The sequence below is a fragment of the Stegodyphus dumicola genome, chromosome 11 (genome assembly GCF_044657685.1).
Source record: "Stegodyphus dumicola isolate Sdum_Otavi_A_Nest chromosome 11, ASM4465768v1".
NCBI lineage: Eukaryota > Metazoa > Arthropoda > Arachnida > Araneae > Eresidae > Stegodyphus > Stegodyphus dumicola.
Genome location: NC_140778.1, coordinates 120698479 through 120717267, shown reverse-complemented (window position 1 = coordinate 120717267; position 18789 = coordinate 120698479). Strand labels below are relative to the sequence as shown.

The window sequence follows — 18789 nt, the reverse complement described above, 5'->3', positions numbered from 1 at the left end:
ATTTATTTTGCATTATTACTATAATTTTTTGTTGCTACCAGCGCGGAGTTCGGTTTTTCCATACTTTATACTTATTCGTTATATACAGACTACTTTATACTTATTCCCATAAGTCTGTAAATATTTTTTAAAATTTAAGAAAAAATTGAAGGAATTTGTAGAATTGAACGCGGTTTTCGAAAATTTATTTAAATTTTAATATTTTTTTAAATTCTTATGAAAGGGGGCTCTTTTTGGTGAATTAAAAAAAGAGTTAAAATTTTCATCAGTAGAGGGCGCTGTATAAATCAAATCACACATTTCAAGGAAAGCCATGTTATAAACTATATTCTCACTTTTTCGAGATGCTCCAGGGAAGTTAGTCCGGCAACAGTGATTTGATCTGAATCTTTCTTCCATCCCTTTTGTGTCCCAAATCTTCGTAAAGCTTCAGTCGGAGATTCTTGGCTGAATTAAAACAATTTCGATAATAACGTATTATTCACTAGTGGCTGCATCACAATGAACATTTTATGTACGAGTAATTAGGAAGAAAAATTAGGCTTAAACTGTTAAAACCTGCAATTTATAGGGCTCGATTTACTTATTTATTGTTACTGCGTCTATGCGGCGCCCTCTACGGGCGAAAATTTTAACGATTTTATTTTCTTTATCCATAAAAAATCCGCTTTCACGAGAATAACATTTCGTTAAACGCATTCAATTTTGCCAATTACTTCAAATTTATGAATTTTAAAAATATTTACGGACTTATGGGACAGCCTATATATATATATGTAATGATATTTTTAAAGCAATTGATTAAATTAAATTCTATTAATATTGCTTAATAATGTGTTGGCGATTCTCTACCTAAATTGCATCCCTGTTCCTAAATTTTGGCGAAATCCTTTCTTTAGTATAAAATATATTAACCTGTTGGCGCCCGCCAAATCGCCAAACTCATAAATCTGTCATATTACATAAAGTACTTAAGAACACTCCTGATGAGAAGATAGCGTCACCTCGTGATTTCAATTAATATCGCTGATTGGAGGAGCTTCGTGACGTACACATATGTATAAGTAGGGCTTCTGCTCGAGGTACGAGGAGAACGCTTACGAGATGGATGCTAAAATAAACCTACCACTTTATATTCCAAAATTTGTCTCATTCCTGTTGCCCCGGCTGCACAAAACAAATAATGTATGAGAAATTACATTTCAGAAAGCCGGTAGGATACCACCTTCAAAGGGATTATCTAAATAAGAAAATACCCCAAGGATTATACGGATAAAATGTTACGCACTTTAGATGAATTTGCCGCTGTGCGACTTCTATGTTTCTACATTTTTCGCTAGGCGTTCTTGCTTCAAGAGAATCATCCTTCTGTTACCTGTATTCTGGTATTCTGCAGATTATTTTACGTCCAGAGAAGCATCCTTCTGCCCCCTGTGATGTGTGATTTGTGTTTCCATCGAAAGTTCATCGTTCGTCAAATGTGCTCTTACCGTTGACCTACTTTTGAGGATGGAAATCTTTCCCTACGTCTGCGCCGTTCTGTGTTGCTCTCGAGAGCTTTGTGCTTGTGTGGTGATTGATCGTGTTTTGCGAAAATCTAATCAAGAGTGCACAAAAATGTGTATTTTCGTATCGATTTCATCACTCGTATTCTCGTCACAATAAGTCAAACAGAAGCAATTAGTAAAAAGATTGGCGATGCAAATGATATTATTATTATTGAGTTATAATTACTGATTTAATAATAGTGTTTTTATTTTGAAAATTTTAAAAAGTATTATTTTGGTATAAATGTATTTTAAATTTGGTATTTAAAGGATGTATTTTGGTTTTAATATTGTTTTGGGAAAATTTAAAGAGTATTATTTTTGAATTAGTTTTATTTATAAAGTATTATTAGTTTTATTTATGAAAGTATTATTAAAAGAATAATGGCTAATGAAAACCTCTCTGATCCTGATGATTCATTTAAGGGCAGCTAGCGCTGAACCTGAAACAAGTATAATTCCCTTTGACGCGCAGAATGATATGGATATAAATTCATGGCTTGAGTACTTTAACAAAACTCATTTAGATAAAGATGAAACGTGGAAGCTTAATAATGTAGCTCGATATCTAAAAGGTAATGCACTTAGCGTATATGTCAAAAATTGCCATAAAATTACTAAATATGTGGAATTAGTCCAAATTTTAAAGGAAAATTTTTTCGACCCCACTTTAACTACGTTTGGTGATTTTGCCAATTACAAGTACAATCATAAAGAGGACATAACGCAATATTTTCGCAAAAAATTAGATATTGGTAAAAAATTAAATCTAACTCATGAAATGATCTTGGAGGGTCTGACGGATGGCCTTCCTACAGAATTAAAATCCTTAATGACGATCAACGCTCCCTCTGACCCCATCTCTTGGCTTACTCATGTCCATAAGCTTATTAAGATTAGAGAAAATCAACAAATCAAAAGTGCACCTCCCAAATTTGTTACTCCGATTGAGAACAGTCCCCAAGATTACAATCGATTTAATAGAAGTAGAATTTCAGCTACTGTGAGACAAGATTCTCCTAGACCCAACAATTTCCAACGTTTTCAGAGACCAAGTAATTTTTATAATCGGTTCAGTGGTCCAGGATTTACAAGCCATCATAATTATAATTCTCAAAATAGATTGCCATTGCCACCTAGTCCCTGTAGACTTTGCACCCGGAACGGAATCCCAAATGCTTTTCACTGGTTTCAGGTTTGTCCTTTCAGAAGGGAGAGATCTGATACACCTAATGTTACGCCCCTTGCAATAGAACCAACCCCAGAAACCCCTCACAGTAGTTGACTATTAAAGGTGTCGGGATATTTGCCCAATAAGAAACGTCTACAGTGTGTTGTAGACAGTGGTGCCACCATATCAATAATTTCTTCCAAAACAGCTAGACAATTACGTTTAAAAGTACAAAGAGTTAGATAATTTTCAGTAACCCAAACTAAAGAAAAAATAATCTTCAACAAAATATGTTGTATACAAATGAAAATTGGACGGATTAGTAAACAAATTACCTTGTTTGTTCTTGATAATAATTTGAATTATGTAATTTTAGGACTTTATGAATGCAAATTATTTGAGTTGAGTATTGATTGTACTAATTTAAAAATTAAACAGAGAGCTATTGTACTTAATGATGACTGCCATTTTGACAGCCGACCCATATCTCTACACCTCCAACTTCAAGGTGGTACAACAAATGTTTATCCATGTGTTAATAATAATGATGATGATGTAAGAAATTTTCCAACCTGTAAATCTCGGACTACAAATCCAAAGGAATTAGTTTCTCAGTCTAACATTTATGTGAAAAATGCTGTTTTTAATACTGTCGATAACAAAGGGTATAACTTGAAAAAATTGTTAAATGATTATTCATCTGTGTTTTCTAAAAATAAGTATGATGTAGGAAAAATTAATATTGAACCTCAACGAATTAATTTAAATTCTGATTTGCCTATATCATTAAGACCTTATAGAACATCCCCTATGGAAGAAGAGGAAATTAAGACCCAAATTGATCAATTATTACAAGCAGGTATAATTAAAGAAAGTTGTAGCCCATATTCGTCCCCCGTGACTTTAGTACTTAAACGTGAGGAAGGAAAAAAAACTAGATTGTGTATAGATTATCGAAAATTGAATTCCCTGGCTAAAACAGATGCAAACCCTCTTCCTCGCATTGACACTTTGTTAGACAAATTAAGTAAAGCAAAAGTATTTTCTACAATTGATTTGAGATCTGGTTTCTGGCATATCCCGATTCACCCTGCAGATACCGAGAAATTAGCTTTTTGCACGAATTTTGGATTATTCGAATGGCTAAGACTCCCTTTTGGTTTCAAAAATGCTCCTGCAATTTTTAACAGAACAATTAGACGAATATTAACAAAAAATAAAATTAATTTCGCTTGCAGTTACTTTGATGATATAATCGTTTACTCTTCCTCTGAGAAAGAACATTTAGAACATTTAAAAATTTTATTTGAGGTGTTTAAAGAGGAGCATATTAAATTGAATCGAAACAAATGTGTGTTCGCCCGAGATCAGATCACATTTCTTGGCTATGAAATAAAAAATGGTAGAATAATTCCCGATAACCATAATATAGAAGTTATTAAGAAACTTAAAAACCCCAGTAACACCAAAGAGTTACAAAGAGTTTTGGGAAGTGTGAATGTGTATCATAGATTCATTCCGAATTATGCAACTATTAGAGCTCCATTAAACAGACTCTTGAAAAAAGATGTCAAGTGGGAATGGGATGACCAATGTCAAAAAGCTTTCGACGAAATGAAAAGAATACTGATTTCCAAACCTGTTTTACAATTGTATGATTCCAGTAGGCCATGTCATATTTTTGTTGACGCTTCTCAAACTGCTGTTGGAGCTGTCTTGAAACAACCAGATGAAAATGATGTCCTTCACCCTGTATCATATCATTCCCGAACTTTAAGAAATTATGAGAAAAATTATACGATTACTGAGTTAGAATGTTTGGCCATAGTAGATGCCCTAGACAAATTCTATTACTATCTGCATGGACAAAAATTTGTTATACATACGGACCATGCGGCCCTCGTTTGGCTCAAAAATGTTAAAAATTTAAAAGGTAGACTCTTCCGTTGGTCACTCAAACTAAGTATGTTCAATTATGAAGTAAAGTATCAGAAGGGCTCTACCAATATTGAAGCTGACATGCTTTCTAGACATCCTGTTTCACAGCACCTCCAACATTATGTACATTTACTTGATAGAAATGAAATAATCCAACAACAAAAAACTGATAATGTCTGCGGAAAAAATTACCAAGAGATAAATGATATGATGGTAATTAAGAAAAAGAATTTTTATAAAATTGTAGTACCTAAATCTTTAAGATTAAAATTGTTGAATAAAACCCATGAAAATTTTGGTCACCCGGGAGTTCAAATTATGCTTAACTTAATCACCTCTCAATATTATTGGCCTCATATTAGCGAAGATATCGGAAATTTTGTTAAACATTGTCATACTTGTCAACTTAATAAAAAGAAAAAACAGAAAAAATTTGGTCTTATGCAAGACGTACCCCCAACCGACAAACCTTTCGAATGTCTCTCCATTGACACTGTGGGAGGATTTAATTATTATAATTCTACAAAAAAATATTTGCATATAGTTATTGACCATGCAACAAGATATGTCTGGGCGTTTCCCTCTAAAAGTGTAACTTCAGAAACCTATGCCAATTGTCTAAAACAAATATTTCAAATACAAGTCCCCGAAAAAATTCTGAGTGACAGGAATGCAGCCTTCACTTCCTCTAGATTCAAAAAATTTCTTAAAAAACATAATGTTAAACAACTTTTAACTTCATCTCACCATCCCCAGACAAATGGTAAAGTAGAAAGAGTAAATCAATCAATAGTAAGTCGACTTAAATGTAAAGTAAATTCTTCTTCTAAAAAAGTACCATGGACTAAAGTGCTAGAGCAAGTTGTTATCGAATATAACAACTCCCCTCATACGGTAACTAAGTTCACCCCAGCATACTTACTATTTGGTAACCTCCCTTTTGAATCTCCAATTGATCAAAATAAATACCCTTCCTTAAATGAAGCAAGGGCTTTAGCAAAGAAAAGAACTATCGAATACCACCGAAAGAATAAAACTAGATATGACATCAGATTTGTAAAATCTAAATTTTAACCTGGAGATTTTGTCCTTTACGAGGAATTTGAATACCCAAATACTAGAAAATTGACTTCACCCTATTCAGGCCCTTATCAGATTATGAATAAATTATCTGAAGTTAATTATGAAATCGACAGGGAAAATTTTCACACGAAGAAACCAACTGAGATTGTACATGCGTCAAAATTAAGGTTCTATTATCCACCCGAGAACTTTAAATTACATCATGAATAAATCAAAATTTATAAATCAATAAACTATCCATAACCCTTCTTTTAGTTTTCATCCTGTTGTCCCCCTTAATAATTGATTTACCTCTCAGTGTCTGAAAAGTTTGTCTGCCTTTTTCTTTTACTGGGCTCCTTCAAACTTGAGTTTCAGGTTCAATGCCCTTTCCGTGTGGGAAACACTCAATTGAGGCTATACTACAAGTAGAGTACTATACCCTCACATTTCCTTGAGCTCATGTTTTCCTATGTTTGTGTTATAAATTGTAGCAACAGTTGAAAAAGTTAAATTTCAGTTGTTGAAATTTCTGAATTTCATTTTATGTTTCTGCAGCATCGTGTACAAAAAACTGGTATGGATGTTGGAAGTTAAATTTTGTTTTGTTATCATTAATAAGAGAAAAATAGAGTGACAAAATATGTTAAAAACCTAGCAAAATGTGTATTTTCAACAAGAGTATAAGAGCTCTAGTATCGTGACATAAAAACTCAAATGTTTTCAGTGCCAATGCTGATCCATAATTCTAGCGCTAATTAAATGCTCCGGAGATCTCCAAAGACCAGCAAAAGACTAAAGATGAGCCTGAATGACAACTCTAATGATTGTACGGACTCATACACAAACTGTGAATGGCATGCTCTAAGATATAAACTTACAAATTCAGTTATTTCCTATATTTCCTATTGCCGCGTAGCTAACCAGCAATATGTTATTAGTGCTTTATTTGTTCTGCACTTAGTTACTATATTATAATTTCATTAATCATTTATTATATTTTATATACTGTATTAATTATATTCAAATATTTTATGTCATATTTTATGTAAACATTTTGTGTCCCTTGAGGTAAATCCAATCAGTTTTCCTACTCACTTAATTTCCTAATAACTAAATTTTCTGCTCTCACTATCTGGACTGTCTTGGGTCGACGGCCGCGACTGCAAGCCTTTTCAGATGGGGGGGGGGGGATAATCTGTAATGATATTTTTAAAGCAATTGATTAAATTAAATTCTATTAATATTGCTTAATAATGTGTTGGCGATTCTCTACCTAAATTGCATCCCTGTTCCTAAATTTTGGCGAAATCCTTTCTTTAGTATAAAATATATTAACCTGTTGGCGCCCGCCAAATCGCCAAACTCATAAATCTGTCATATTACATAAAGTACTTAAGAACACTCCTGATGAGAAGATAGCGTCACCTCGTGATTTCAATTAATATCGCTGATTGGAGGAGCTTCGTGACGTACACATATGTATAAGTAGGGCTTCTGCTCGAGGTACGAGGAGAACGCTTACGAGATGGATGCTAAAATAAACCTACCACTTTATATTCCAAAATTTGTCTCATTCCTGTTGCCCCGGCTGCACAAAACAAATAATGTATGAGAAATTACATTTCATATATATATATATATATATATATATATATAACTGAAAAAGAAAATGTAAAGCTAACTGGTAATTAGACGTAAGACCTATTTGGTCTCAAAAACGTTTGCGCATAATGCTGCAAAAAGATTTGAAATAATAGTAGTAGGTAGAAACATTGCAGCGATCTTGCTAAAAGGTTACCAGGAGCTGTAGCTCCACGAAATATTTTAACGCAGTATTACATAAATAAGAAGAAATTTGTCTGGAAAAACTGGAAAAAACTGTAAACACGCGAAAAAACAGCCAAATTTAATGCTGGAAGACTTGCTAATGCACGAAAAAAATTAATTAATCTGACCGTTGTGAAATGTGAAAAGTTAACTCACATGAAAAATAGATCGACGGAAAAAATATATAAGCAAAGTACAAAAAACATAGATTATAAAATGCCAATACATAAAAATTAAAAACTAAAAATTAAAATGAAGACACAAAATGCAACAATACAATATACAATAATTAAATAGCGGAAAATGGTAAATTAACCCACTCGTACTCTCAATTGGATTTTCAAGGGAAAAAACTGATTGTCGAAGTAGGTTAAATACCATTACGCGTTTCGCCGAAACAGACCATTGAAGCTCTTGTTTAATGCGAAAAAAATTTTTATAAAAGAACATTAGTATTTCCGAATATATCTTTTTTGGAATAAATCCTTTTTGGAGCTTCACTGCTCTGTTCCTTTTTCCTGACGCGTCCGCTGAAATACACATTAAGGTGTCAAAAGCTATTGTAACTCCGAGTAATGTAAAATTAAAATCAAAATCAAAGTAGAATAAAAGAATAAAAGAAAATAATAAAATAAAATAAATAGCGGTCTGCTATTAGTCAAATATTACAACAACGTACGGGCTGGTCCTTTAAACCTTAAAGAATATGGAACTTTTATTAAAAGAATGGTGCTGTAAACAAATAAAAATGTAATTAAATTTGTAAGAAAACAAACATCGCAGGGTCTTATTTGGACCAAAAAAACCATAGACAATAGAAACGAATAAAATGACCTGAGAGGTTCTGTCCTTAGCATTCGAAAAATTTTTTGGAAAAGGGCGCAAAATCCCGCCGTGCCTAAGCCAACCTTCCTTATCGTCTAGTGACGTCGTCGTGCGAAACAATAAAATCTGTAGAGGCCAATGGGCTGAGATTGTAGGTTGGCGGGAATTCTTGTCCCCCCCTTTTTTTACAGAAGGGTGTGACAGACGAGAAAAGACACGGAAAGAACTCAAAATGGCGTCAGTCAAGTTGTTAGAAGAACAAAACTGTTAAAATTAAGTGAAAATGGCTAATTCAGCTAAAATTACTGAATTTTGGCCACAAAAGAAAGAGTAAATTGGAAAAAAGTCATTTGTTAATAAAAGTCGTCAGTCTTCAAGCTAGAGGGCGGTCAAGCTACTATGAAAAATGAAAAGGCCCGATTTTTTAATAAAAGCAGAGTTTGGCCTTCTAAGTACTTTAAAACTATTACATAATAGTATTAAAGTAAAGTGCCAAAATCTTTGGAGGAAAGAAAATGTATGTAGAAGAATAAACTGTACATTTATACAATTTTTACATTAGATAATCTGAATCAGCCATCCATCATGTGCCTTCCCGTAGGCTTTAAGCATAAAATTTCATTATCCAAAACAAATTATCTAAAAATTGGTAAATCTAATGCCAGCTTTTTTTAAGGTATTTTTAATTATTTTCTGAGGAATTTGGTTATTTTTCAAAATTGTGACGAAGTAAAGTATTTCTTCTTGTAAGTGTTCTGTAGTATTACATATTCTTTTTATTCTAAGTAGCTGTGAGAAAATTGTGTTAATGATGAATCTTTTGGAAATATTAGAATTCCAGTTGGTTAACTTTAGTGTAGAAAAAGTGAATTCTCTCCTCTTGTTGTAGACTTTAATAAAATTGTAATCAATAATATTAAGGTCAAGATACACTACATTATTTTGCATCGTATTTGTTTTATTTAGCTTTAAGCTAGTTGGGTAAATATTAGCTGCTTCTATTTTGTTATGGTTGTTAAAGGCTATGATATCATCAATGTAACGATAAATGTGTTGGTAAAATTTATGTTCTACGTTTAGTGATCGGATAAAGGTCAATTCTCTTGTGAAAAGGAATAATTCGCAGACAGGGCTGGTAACCTTTTAGCAAGATCACTGCAATGTTTCTACCTACTACTATTATATATATATATATATATATACATAGTATGGTTACACTAAATTTTTATAAATAAATTTCGTTATTCAGTAAAAAATACAGTTATTATTAAAATGTTAATAATTTTCAAATAAGAGTTTAAATTATTTATTTTCTGCATATAATTAAAAAAACCCCAAAAATTCCTTTTTTGTGTATGTGTTTATGGGTAGTAGATAATTTAAAGTATTATGGCTATTGTTGGTGGATCTACTACCCATAAACACATACACAAAAAAGGAATTTTTTTGGTTTTTTTTTTATTTTTGCATTTTCTTTTTGTGATGCAGAAACAAGAAAGGAAAGACTAGTCCTTCTGGCTGTTTTTGGAGGCTTACTGTGTACGATTTTGATTGTACTTTGTTTGCTCGCTTGCATACTATGCAGAAGGTATGAATTTACATTTTTGTCAGTGTTTTTATTGCTTCTTTTTTTTTTTCTTCTTGGATTTTGAAGTCGTCCTAGCCATAAAAGTTAAAATTTCAAAAATTAGCACACAATAATATCATTAAGCGATGGACATAAAAGAGTTATTTTTGAACTTTTAATCCTATTTATGTAAAATTTGATTCAGATTTAAAAGCTTTTAATTATATCTGCGAAAATGTGTCTTCCATAAAATATTTCTTGTGTGAATATTATGTAACAAAATATGTAGATTATAAACTAATTTTTTAACATAACACAATATTTGACAAATTTTAAAAATATGCGATAAATTTAAAGCTACTCTTAGCAGTAATTTTTTACAATCTTATTTGATAGTTTTACTTTATATTCTATTTCCACTAAATAGTCATTCTCTCTTGTCGTTAGTCTATGGCTGATTTCATGCAATGTAATATATTTTTGCAATTTAATGTGTTTTTTGGCAATTTAATTTTTAGTGCATTTCAATAAATTTTCATGCATTTTAATGTATTTTTGAGCTATTGTTAAAGTATTGCTTGCACGTTCTGAGGTTCACAGATAGACGAAAAGTGATGTATTGACAATAATCTTAGAAATAAAAGCTTGCGGAATTGCATTGGGCACTGTTGTAAAATAAATTTGAAATAGGATACCAAAAAATAAACCAAAAAGTTTCTAATTCACAGAATGATACTAAATTCCCTGTACAAAATTAAAGTAAGTCTGACATACTAACGTAGCGTATTTGTATAGGAACATATGGCAAGAACACCATCCAGAAGCATCGGAAGCCGAAAGTTTTGAAAACCTGGGTGAAATAAAGGAATACAAAGAAGGTACTATAGCATGTTTTCACGATATGATAATAAATTGTTTAGGAGTTAAGTTCTCAGGAGGAGCTCAATAAATTCTACATTTCACAAGCCTAAATTGGTGATAGTGCGCAAACATTCAGGCCTCTTACTGGAGACTGATTCAAATATACTTATGATGAAGCCTAAGTGAGGTTTCACACCAATCTCTTAAACAGATCCTTTGAGGTAGTCAAGAAAACAATGGAAATATTGTCGGTTGACTGTAGTTCCCAGTTCGTGGATCCAGTTATACTCTTGTGGCAGTACTGTTCAGTTTACCTATTCTTACTTAGTGCTGAAATCAAACGCAACAAGTAGTTGTGTGAATATTATGTAACATTTCTGACAAGATGTCCTTCAAAAATATTACATAATTTCACTTGTCAAGCTGGGAATAGAAAACGGGTGAGCAATTATTGCTCAGTATGAAAGCTGTTGAATTGTCATCCGTCTAAATAAGTGCATTGCGAGTAAATATTACTGACATAGTGGCTTCGATGGTGAAGAGAACGTATGTTGAAATATTGGTTTCTTCAGCTAATTATTTACAAAATCAACATATTTATTCCACTCGACAATATAGTCTCCTGCCTACGATGATTAAGTTTTTACATTAAAAAAGAATATTGACACTTCTCGTACTGTGTTCATTACATGTTGGACTGTCATGCGAAGTACCGTATTTGACGGCATATTAGACGCACTTGTTTCCCTAAATTTGGTCTCAAAAAAGTTACCTGAGTCTTATATGTGAAGGACACAGGTTAACTTTCAATACTGAATGCTATTTTTAGCCCGGATTAATTATTTTTCGAATGCGTGAAATATCTGTTGCCAAAAAGCGCCAAAGCTCGAAGTTCGAATAGGTTCGACGGTCACATTACGTCTATGGAGCCTTTCCTTCTTTACATAGACTTTCTTTGACTCAGCCGACACACGGGTCGGTATCGATGCTACTCTGTGACACACAGGGTAAACGTGTCGATATCGGCGCTTAAAACTATTTGTTTTAAAAAAGACCCTGGAAAATATAACTACAGGAAACAAGAGATTAAGCTATACAATTTAGTATAAACTAGGAGTGTTAAACTACGCCAAAGTGCATGCAAACAGAGCAGCAGCAAGGCATTTCGTTCCACCACTTACCCGAAAAAATGATACATACTTGGCGACTGCAGGAAGATCAACTGAAAACTGCTAAAAAACAAAAACATAACCTTCGATGCCCAGCTCGATCTTGGCCTGAACTTGAAAATGCCGTAAAAATGAGGGTGATAGATAAGAGGAAATATGGGATAAGTGTTTCGTCCAAAATGATAATCAGTGAGGCCAAAGTATTTGCAGAAAAACATGGGAATCAAAACTTTTCAGGGTCTGAGGGCTGGTGTTACAGGTTCATGAAAAGGCAAGGTTTATCAATGAGCACAAAAACAACTATTGCACAGAAAATGCCAGCAGATTATGAAGAAAAAATACTAGCATTTCATAGGTTTGTTATAAATGCACGCAAGAAAACTTCTTTTGAGCTCAGTTAAATAGGATATATGTAGTAAATTCCACTCACATTTGATGTACCATCCAACCATTATTCGAAGAAGGTGTGATACTAGCGATGACGGAAAGAGTAGTGATGACGATGTTCTCGTTTTCGATGATGATGATAGTGAAAAGGATTTTTATAGTTTTAAAAGTGATTTCATGAAGTCTAATTTCATGAAAGGCAATGTTTTCCTTGAATCTGTGTTTTTTGTTGTTTCTGCTTTATTTTGTATTATGTTTGATTGCTTGCCGTTCATTAGTTTACTCATTATTGAAATTTACATATTATGTTCAAAATAGCTTGCCGTTTGTTAATTTTCCTTAGTAAAAATATGTTTAGTAATTGCATTCAATGATTGTTTATTTGGCTTTTACGAAACGTGAGAACTAAAAGAAACCACCTTTAAAGTTACTGTGGGCCTTCTAAATAAGGGTGCGTTTTATATGCCGTCAAATACGGTATTTTATTTACTAGCACTTATTCTAAGTTCAGTTTGTTATTAACAACTGCTTCTCCAAAATCAGGTGTATATGACTTTCGTTTCTAAGTAAAGTTCTTAATGACCCACGTTCCCACAGTTAGAGACAAAATATGCAAACATTTCATGTTTCAAGATGTATCAGTTAGAAATCGTTTCCGGTTGTTGCCTCATAGGCGAATTGCGTTACAGCCATTTTTGTATTAATGTAGGTATACTTCTTACTCTAGAAAAGCAAATGATTGGTTTATAAATGATATAAGATGATACTATAGAAGAGCCTATACTTGATAAAATCCGATGAATTGATTGCATTTCCCAGCAAACACGCTGCCAGACAGCGCCCTACAGTAGTTCTACTGGATTTTTTGCACCTACTACTTGTTTAGGTGTACAAACAAGTAGTAGTAGTAGTAGTAGTACTACTACTACTTGTTTGCATACGAATTTGGCTTCTTCGTGCATGAAAGGGATGGCTTTAAATTTTGTACAGAGAATGTTAGGTTTTTCTAAACTAGTAAAAAGTGTTTTTTGCAGATAACATTTAAAAAGAATACTAATCGATCCCTATTTCTAGGCGTCTTTGAAAATATAATTTTACTAATGTTACTCATTAGAAAATTAAGTTCATCATCTGTGTTTCCAATTCTTGGAATTAAAGCAGCATTTCTTAAATGGCAAAACCTGTAAACCTAAAGGTCTCACTAGAACTACGTTTTACTAGTAATGCAGTTAAAAGTTCAAATGACCATACCTAGCTACAGTTGCAAAAACAAGATCGCATTTTTATTAAATAAACGGAAGGGATCATTATGTGTTTAAGTATTTTTAAAGAATTTATGCCTTTAATTAAATATGGAAATTATTTCCTTTCATAAATGTCGCAGCAGAACCATTTTAAAAGTCTTAAAGTACTAAGAATTAATGACAAAGTTTAATATTCTCTTTCATTGTAATAGGAAATATCTGCAGAAAGCATTAGAAAAGCAAACTGAACTTGTTTGGACGAATGCAACAAACCGCAGCGCACATTTGTAATACGATATACATGTAAACATTTGTCTCTGAACCTTAATCACGAGGGGCTTTACTTTTATTTTCCTAAGTTTCATGACCGAAACTCTTCACTTGCTGAAACCTCCCACTGAAACCAGTTAAACTTCATTTTCATAAAGATTATTTGGTTCTCAAATTTATTTGGAAGTAACCCTTGAAAGCCGAATAGCACTTCATATGATTAGTTGCATGTATCTCTCTATACCTCTTTTTTTACATCATTTTTCATTATTAAAGTTTTAAATATTTTTAGGAGCCTTTAAAAGCAGGCATTGTTTAGATTCTTTAAAAGTGAGAATATAATGTTAGAAGGTTCAATTAGGATTTTCATTCTCACCTTTTTGAACAAAAGTTTTCTTCTTTTCTGTTAATGGTTTCAAAAGCCAATCGATTATATTCATTTTTGCGCATCTAGTTCCATATAGTAGCCGCCCAGTCGGTATAGTGGTTAGTGACCCTTTGATGCCTTAGTTGCGTATTCTGATGTTCAGCAGGAATTATCCTGCTCTTACCAGAGCTTATCACGGAAATCCCACAAGAGGCCTCACACATAACGGCTCTTCACAATTGTTTCACCGTAAATAAGTGAACACTTGAGATTAATAAAATGAGACACGTTGTCTTTACAGACTCACTGGCGGTGACAGTGTGATGAGCTGAAGTTAAATCAGGACCGAGAAAATAGTCATTTGAATACTACTACGCAAACGTCAAAAGTAGTTAAGTCTTGAGTATGCTTTTCAATATAATTAATTTGAGTGAAATACTCTTAATATGCCGGCTGGGCCGAACGCTGTCTGGTACTGATATCATGGCTCTGCATTTTCTGACTTTCGCGAAGAAATGCTGCGTAGGGCCCGAGGTTAGTGACACTGACTGGCATAGCTATGTAACTGTCCATCCCTGCATAGAAAGGCTACGATGGCTACCTATTAAATGTTTCCATAATGAAACGGCCACCGCTTCCGGCCCTTGTAGTGGCGAAAGGCTATTAAATAAAGCTACTGACCATTAAAGAAGTTCCATATAGTTCTTTCCCTCATAGTTTACAAAGTGATAAATCAGTAAAAGTTTACAAGAGTCATCTTAAAGTCTAATGAAGATTTGTGCAGAAGACTTATGAGGCAACTCTGTGCCCAATAATTATCCAAAATGGTAAAGGAATAATTCTTTCGAAGATGGTGGTGGCCCATGATGCTGTTGAATTTCAATATAATTGTTTTCCTTTAGAAAATGATTTATTTTAGACACGTAATTGCTTGTAAAAAAATAAATAAAATAAACTGTTTTCCAAATGGGGTATGTTATGTAATAAATGCATTATACGTAGAATGATTATAAAATTTAACTTTGAATCAATGAAAAATGGTTATATAATAGAAAGGATTTGCATAATAGAAATTTTAATTTAATTAAATAAATTCCTCTTCTGTAGCATGACAAAGGAAGCTCCAAGAACAGAATATTTGCATCGTATGCGATATTTTCGTCTCGGTTAGGATTATTTTAGGCAGATAGCCCTCGTGTGCTTTGCCATTAGTGAATAATCCAATCCAATCCGGTTAGGATTAGTCTTTAAATAGTTTCTTTCAACTTTCTGAACTTCACTTTTGCTCTTATATGGTTAATTCAGGATTTATGCACTCACGATTCCTTTTGTTTCAAGGCAACGTCTTATTTGTCTCACTCAGGCATTATGTACACATCGTATAAGTTTTAGAGACAGGAAAAAAGGCCAGCAAAATCAAACGCAAACAAACATAATATAAATCCTTTATCGCCCTTTGCTAACAGTGGTGAAAACCTTTGTAACTAAATTGTCTTATTTGTAGTTTGAATTTTACGTTTTTTACGCCTTCTCGCCTGTTTTTGTTGTATGCATTTATTTATTTATTAACGTTTTTGGGTATTTTGTAGAATACGTTTATGTATTTTTATTGCGTATTTTGGACTATTTATGGCGTTTGTATACATGTACTTCATGCCGAACTTAATTCGCAGGTCTTGGAATTTCGAGTCTACTGATGCTAAAAGTAAGGATAGGCTGAAGTAGAATCGGATGCATAAGGAAACACTCTGCACCAATGGGCCTTGGTTACAATGTTTGTCCCCAAGCTGGTTATAATTTGCGAGTTCTAGCCAATTTATGAACAGCTTGATAATTTTGAGAGAAAGCGTTTTATAAAACCCAAGAGAAATTTTCGGAGGCTTACAGGTATGCTCTCCCTCTTTGTAAAGCAATTTTATAAAAAGGAGATTATGAGAATCTGTGGATCGCTTGAGTCAACACTCTTAGTAGGCTTTAACTGCGCATTGAATGTGATTTAGAATTCGCCCTTCGAGATTTAGATATCTGTTCGATATTCAACATGTTACGGAACATTTCGGCTTATCTTTATCTTTTCTTGAGATATTTATAGCTATTTTACTTCTTTCTAATATCTGTTATTCAACTGAAGTTTGCATATAATTTCATATAGTCCCGGTTCGACTGCCTCATTAATTCTACTGGATCAGTACAAAATCGTAGCTCGCGACAACATATATCTATGATATTATACACTATCTGATCATGAGCTCAATAAGTAAGTTTACACCATTTCTGATATTAGGACTTAAAATGTTGCAGACACCTTTCACTAAAGCTTCTCCTTCGCTCTGTTTTTCCTTGAACGTGCTGAACCGAATGCCATTAGTTTCTTTCTGCAGAGAATAAAGAAAACTATTTTCGATATCTTATATCTATATATACAAAAATATAATCTGAGGAATTCGGTGCACGAAAATAAAACTCAGAGGTTAACTACAGAAGAAAAGAAAATTTACAAACTAAGAGTATGATTATAGCAGTTTCGTATTGATTATGTTATTATGTCTTTTTCTATACTGTTACGATATGCACAGGCGCGGTGAGATAGCTTCCCCGTAAAGCGGTTTTAGGTTTGCCATAAAATGGCAAGAGAAGACCGGGTTGCCACATTTGGCGAGAAATCGCCTATTTGGTGACGTTTGGTGACAAAATTAGCAATGTGCCATGGACGGAGAGAGAACCTTCTGGAACGAATTCTTACCGGTTTAGCCCAGAATGTTCTCGAACACCAGTCAAAAGCTATATAAACCCTGCTGCTAGCGAGCTGATAGTCAGTCATTGAGCGTCTCGAAATCTAGCGTCGAGTTGGTTGTCGAGCGCATCGAGAGAGTCTTTAGTTTATCGCGAGTTAGTGCATCGTCGAGTTTAGTCTTAGAGTGTGCTGAACTCCGGGAACGCCTGATCCGAGTCGACAGCTGTACTCTTGTGTATCATCGAGTGCACAGCGAGTTGTAGCGTGGAGAGTCTCGAGAGTTTGTAGAGATCCGAGAAAAACCGAGGAGAGTCACGAGCTGTACTCTAGTGCTTTGCCGTGCCGTCTTCAGGCTATTAGGCTCCGTGATAGCCTGACAGCTGTGTCGCTGATTGTTCCAGTGTGTTCATAGTAGATCTTCGACGACTGTAAAAAGTGACTTTGGAGCTCTCCTGATTAATATTGGCTAAATAAAGAGTGTTTCGATACTTCATCAAGTGTCGACGTTATTCGCTCCAAATCTACGAATCCCATACGAACGTGAAGGAAGAAAATAACGTAACAATACTATTATTTCATTAGCATATTTTGTAACAGTATCAAAATGTTACAAAATACGCACCGTTATGCTATGCTACTTCATCCATGTTAATTATAAGTACAGAAATAATGTGTCAAATATTTTAGCAGCTTTGATAGCAGCTACAAATATTGACTGGTCTCATCTGTACTAATCTGCATTGCTGTTCACGTTAGGTGACTATGAAAAAAGGATTCATTATTCGACTTTATTACACTATGCATTATGTTAAACATAGATACATTTTATATTGTACGGTACTTGATTTCATGTTACTTTCCATTAAGATAATTTGTTTCATTGTATAAAATTTATAAGCATGATATTTAATTAATCAGTTACATTTTTTAATTGCAGGAGTTCAAGAAATGAACTGGATTAGAAATATGAACGTTCCTCGATAAACACACGAAAGGATCTTGAACTGAAGTGTATTATCTCCATTATAGTTTTAGCATATCAACTCAGGATATTTTGTGGCTTTTGTTATTTTGTGAAAAGATAATAAATTATTGATTAAAATATGTTTTCTAATTTTCAAGAAACTGCTTTGCAAAGCGATGCAGCAAATTGTAATTAAGGTTGTAAATTTCAATATAATACATTAACTAATCAGAGCGAATTGGAATTAATACTGTACAATACCGTTTATCCAAACTGATATTAAAGTAACCATTTCGTCTCCCTTTTTTTGATTAATTGGTTTTAGGTTTATTTATATAAAAGTGCAAGTAGAGCTGAATTTTTTAATATATTTTACTTAAGGTTCAAAATTTCGCTTTTAAATATTCACCCTTAGTTAAATCTTATGAAGTAAATAATATATATCTGCCATCATAAAAAAAAATGTTAAATATTTTCATTGCATCTTTAACGTGCAGACTCATAGGTAAAGAAGAACGGTACTGCTGCACGAATTGCAAGGATACTATTAGAAAGCTTCCAGAGGATTATGTAAATAATTAACATATCCAAAGCATGACCAAAGACGAACAATGATCTTCACTAAAATTATATCTTTTTTACCTGAAACCTCTAAAAGCGTTTGCGTTCCCATTTCATTCATTGTTTCATCAATCTCTGTGCTGACGAACTTCAATGTTCCAATAATCATATGACTGCAAAGAAGCTGCGGATTAGCCACTTAGCCTTAACGCCAATTCCTCGGGTTTCTCACACACCAATAAGACTACAGAGGCAATGGTGCCTCACTCTATTTACTTCTTCTGATCTCACC

At 33.4% G+C, this 18789-nt stretch overlaps 1 protein-coding gene across 7 annotated transcripts in view; it reads left to right on the top strand.

Annotated features, from left to right (window-relative positions):
• LOC118197659 (uncharacterized) overlaps positions 1 to 18078 on the top strand; it is a 126973-nt gene extending 108895 nt beyond the window's left edge. For all 7 annotated transcript variants that reach the window (XM_085827177.1, XM_085827178.1, XM_085827176.1 and 4 more), the window contains 2 exons: positions 9862 to 9961; positions 17910 to 18078. In XM_085827177.1, the coding sequence (XP_085683303.1) occupies positions 9862 to 9961; positions 17910 to 17934 (125 nt within the window). In that variant the 3' untranslated portion in view covers positions 17935 to 18078. The remainder of the gene's footprint in view (positions 1 to 9861; positions 9962 to 17909) is intronic.
• Positions 18079 to 18789: the final 711 nt, after the last annotated feature.